At 66.4% G+C, this 949-nt stretch overlaps 1 protein-coding gene across 1 annotated transcript in view; it reads left to right on the top strand.

Moving 5' to 3' along the window:
- Positions 1 to 949, top strand: part of NELFB (negative elongation factor complex member B) — a 12,520-nt gene that overhangs the window by 7,834 nt on the left and 3,737 nt on the right. The window contains 1 exon segment of the mRNA XM_006163307.2: positions 4 to 237. Within this exon segment, the coding sequence (XP_006163369.2) occupies positions 4 to 237 (234 nt within the window).

Raw genomic sequence — 949 nt, 5'->3', positions numbered from 1 at the left:
TAGTGACCAGGTTCCTGCCCATGCTCATGTCCTTTGTGGTGGACGACTACACCTTCAACGTGGACCAGAAGCTTCCAGCCGAGGAGAAAGCCCCCGCTGTGTACCCGAACACGCTCCAGCCCCTGCCCAGGTTCCTGCAGGAGCAGCGCGTGGCCTGCGCGGTGGGACTCTACTACGTGCTGCACGTCACCAAGCAGCGGAACCGGAACGCGCTGCTGCGCCTGCTGCCCGCGCTCGGTGAGTCCCGGCGGTAGGTCCTGCGTGGGCCTGGGGGCCCCTCTGCACCTCGGCCGCCTCCCTGGGGCTCAGCCCTGCCCAGCAGAGGGCGAGCAGCGGCCTGGTGGTCCTCCAGGGGCAGGGCTGCAGCCCAGGATCGGCCGGGAGCGGGTTACGGAGAGCAGAGGGGAGGGTCTGAGGTCTACCCTGGACCTTGGGAGTGGAACTGAGGGTCCGCAGGTGTCCAGGGCCGCCGCCCGGAGAGAGTGCGCTAGTTGGCGGGCACTTCCTCCCGGCTCCCAAGGATAGGACTCCTGGGCCACAGAGGCTACGCTGGCGCTGGCCCCGGGGTTAAGAGCCCAGGATCCCAGGCTCCGCCTCTTCACTAGCGAGGCAGGGGAGGGCGCTGTCCGTCCTCTGGCTGTGGAAGCTGCATCTTTCCTCCTGTCCCTTCCTTGGCAGGTTCTAGTAAAGGTGAGGAGGGAGGTGTGCCTAGGCGCCCACATGGCCAGCACAGGGTGTGTGCACCCTGGCCTGGGCTGGGAGCTGGCCAGGGCCTCCCATCCGCAGTGCCCACCCTTTGGGCCAGTGGGGCAGTGTTGTGTTTGTTGTAACTTTCCTGAGGGACTGTGGCCCTGGTGTGTCAGCGTGTGGCCACCTGTTCTTCAGGGAAGTGATTGGTGCGTGAGCCGGGCCACCACAGCCTGCTGCTCCAAGCACCTCAGTGGGTGTC

The sequence above is a fragment of the Tupaia chinensis genome, unplaced genomic scaffold (genome assembly GCF_000334495.1).
Source record: "Tupaia chinensis unplaced genomic scaffold, TupChi_1.0 Scaffold142100_1, whole genome shotgun sequence".
Lineage (NCBI taxonomy): Eukaryota > Metazoa > Chordata > Mammalia > Scandentia > Tupaiidae > Tupaia > Tupaia belangeri.
The sequence above is the reverse complement of the archived record's forward strand: the minus strand, read 5'-3'. Positions and strand labels throughout refer to the sequence as shown.